A 1,480-nucleotide genomic window follows, 5' to 3' on the forward strand; every position below is an offset into this window, starting at 1 on the left:
GTTATTCACTTCACCTGTCAGTGCTCACAATGTTATGGCTGATCGGTGTACAATTTAATGCAAAATTCATAGTCAGTTCACCATATCATCATCATTTCTTGACAATTTAGTGAGGGGTTGATTTAAAGAATTTTTTTTTTTTACTGCCATTTGGGTATGGCAACTGATCAGTTCAGTAGTTGCTGGAAAATTCTCAGCTGCTGAGTGTTTGGTGTATGCCAACATGGAAGTTTAGGATAAAAATATGAAAAGTATGAGGCCCAGCATCTTCCACCTCTCATATGATGGAGATCTATCCTGAACAAAGCCAGTCAGTATGGTACTGTGTTCACAGTTAAACCCAGGCTCAACCAGCACAGCTGAGCCATGTGATGAGCATATGTTAAGATGGAAAGACTACTGAGAGAGAGCGAGGGGCAGGAGTCAGATGCCTGCAGCCTTAGTGGGCCTACACCAATGATATATATCATGGGATATATGGACATGAAAGAACAACTGGCTGAAGTATGAGAGAGTATTTAAAGTACAGGGTCACAGGTTTGGAGAGAATAATTAAAACCAGGAGAGCAAGTAAGAAGAAATGGAAAAACACAGACATAAGTCAGACAGGTGGAGGGTGAATTGACAAAGAATGAACAGGGTACAAAATGGAAACAGTCTCAGACAGACTTGATTATAAGGTGTGCAGTGAGTAGAGCACATCGGGAGGAGAGCTGATAAATCATCGGTGGGTAACTCACGGCATGCTGCCAGACAGCTGCTTAACAGCCGTGCAGTCATAGAAGGTGAAATCCCTTGCTGTGACGGTGACATCGCCAAAACGGAGAGACAGGGTGACTGTAACAAAGTCTGAGGAGAACAAAACACGGAGAGAAAGACAGCATGAGTATAAGCTGAAACACAGAGTAACATCATGTTTCACCGGAGCACAGGGCAAAGCGAGCAGGCCTCTGAAAATATTTGGCCAGGCTTATAGCCTCTGATTCAGAGACAATGAGAAAAGGGATGAGTGTGATGTTTCTCAAAACAGCGAGAGGATGTGGAAGAAGGTTTGGCTTCAGACAGCCAAAACAGAGACCTAATAGAAGCCATGTGCACCCTGAATCTTTATCACAGAGAGTGCAGACATAAACACAGCAGGGCACAATGCTCAACACTGTAAGGTTCCCCGATTTAAAGCTAAAAGAGGCTACACTGCACGGGTACACTTGGTAAAAAATAATAGAATACTTAAAAGGTTATACAGATGAGATTTAAAACATTAGTATCAAATAACAATCAATTATTAGATACATAAAGATATAGTGGAGTCATGGTGTCATAAAAGCTGACTTTTAGTTGCTAAGAGCTCCATTATGACGCACAGACATTAGATCCATTGTTATTATAAATACATTGATCTGTACAGCTTTAATGCTCCAGCTTGCTTCCAGAAATAACCACTAGCAGAACACTGAGCTTCATTTTTTTTTTTTTTTTT

General features: G+C 41.1%; 1 protein-coding gene across 1 annotated transcript in view; it reads right to left on the reverse strand.

Moving 5' to 3' along the window:
* The window catches only part of plxnb1b (plexin b1b), a 75,143-nt gene that overhangs the window by 19,697 nt on the left and 53,966 nt on the right, over positions 1–1,480 (reverse strand). Inside the window, exon 11 of the mRNA XM_035661646.1 lies at positions 741–849. Coding sequence (XP_035517539.1) covers positions 741–849 — 109 coding nt within the window. The remainder of the gene's footprint in view (positions 1–740; positions 850–1,480) is intronic.

This window comes from Morone saxatilis, unplaced genomic scaffold (genome assembly GCF_004916995.1).
Source record: "Morone saxatilis isolate NCDOM2014 unplaced genomic scaffold, NCSU_SB_2.0 Contig18, whole genome shotgun sequence".
Classification (NCBI taxonomy): Eukaryota; Metazoa; Chordata; class Actinopteri; family Moronidae; genus Morone; species Morone saxatilis.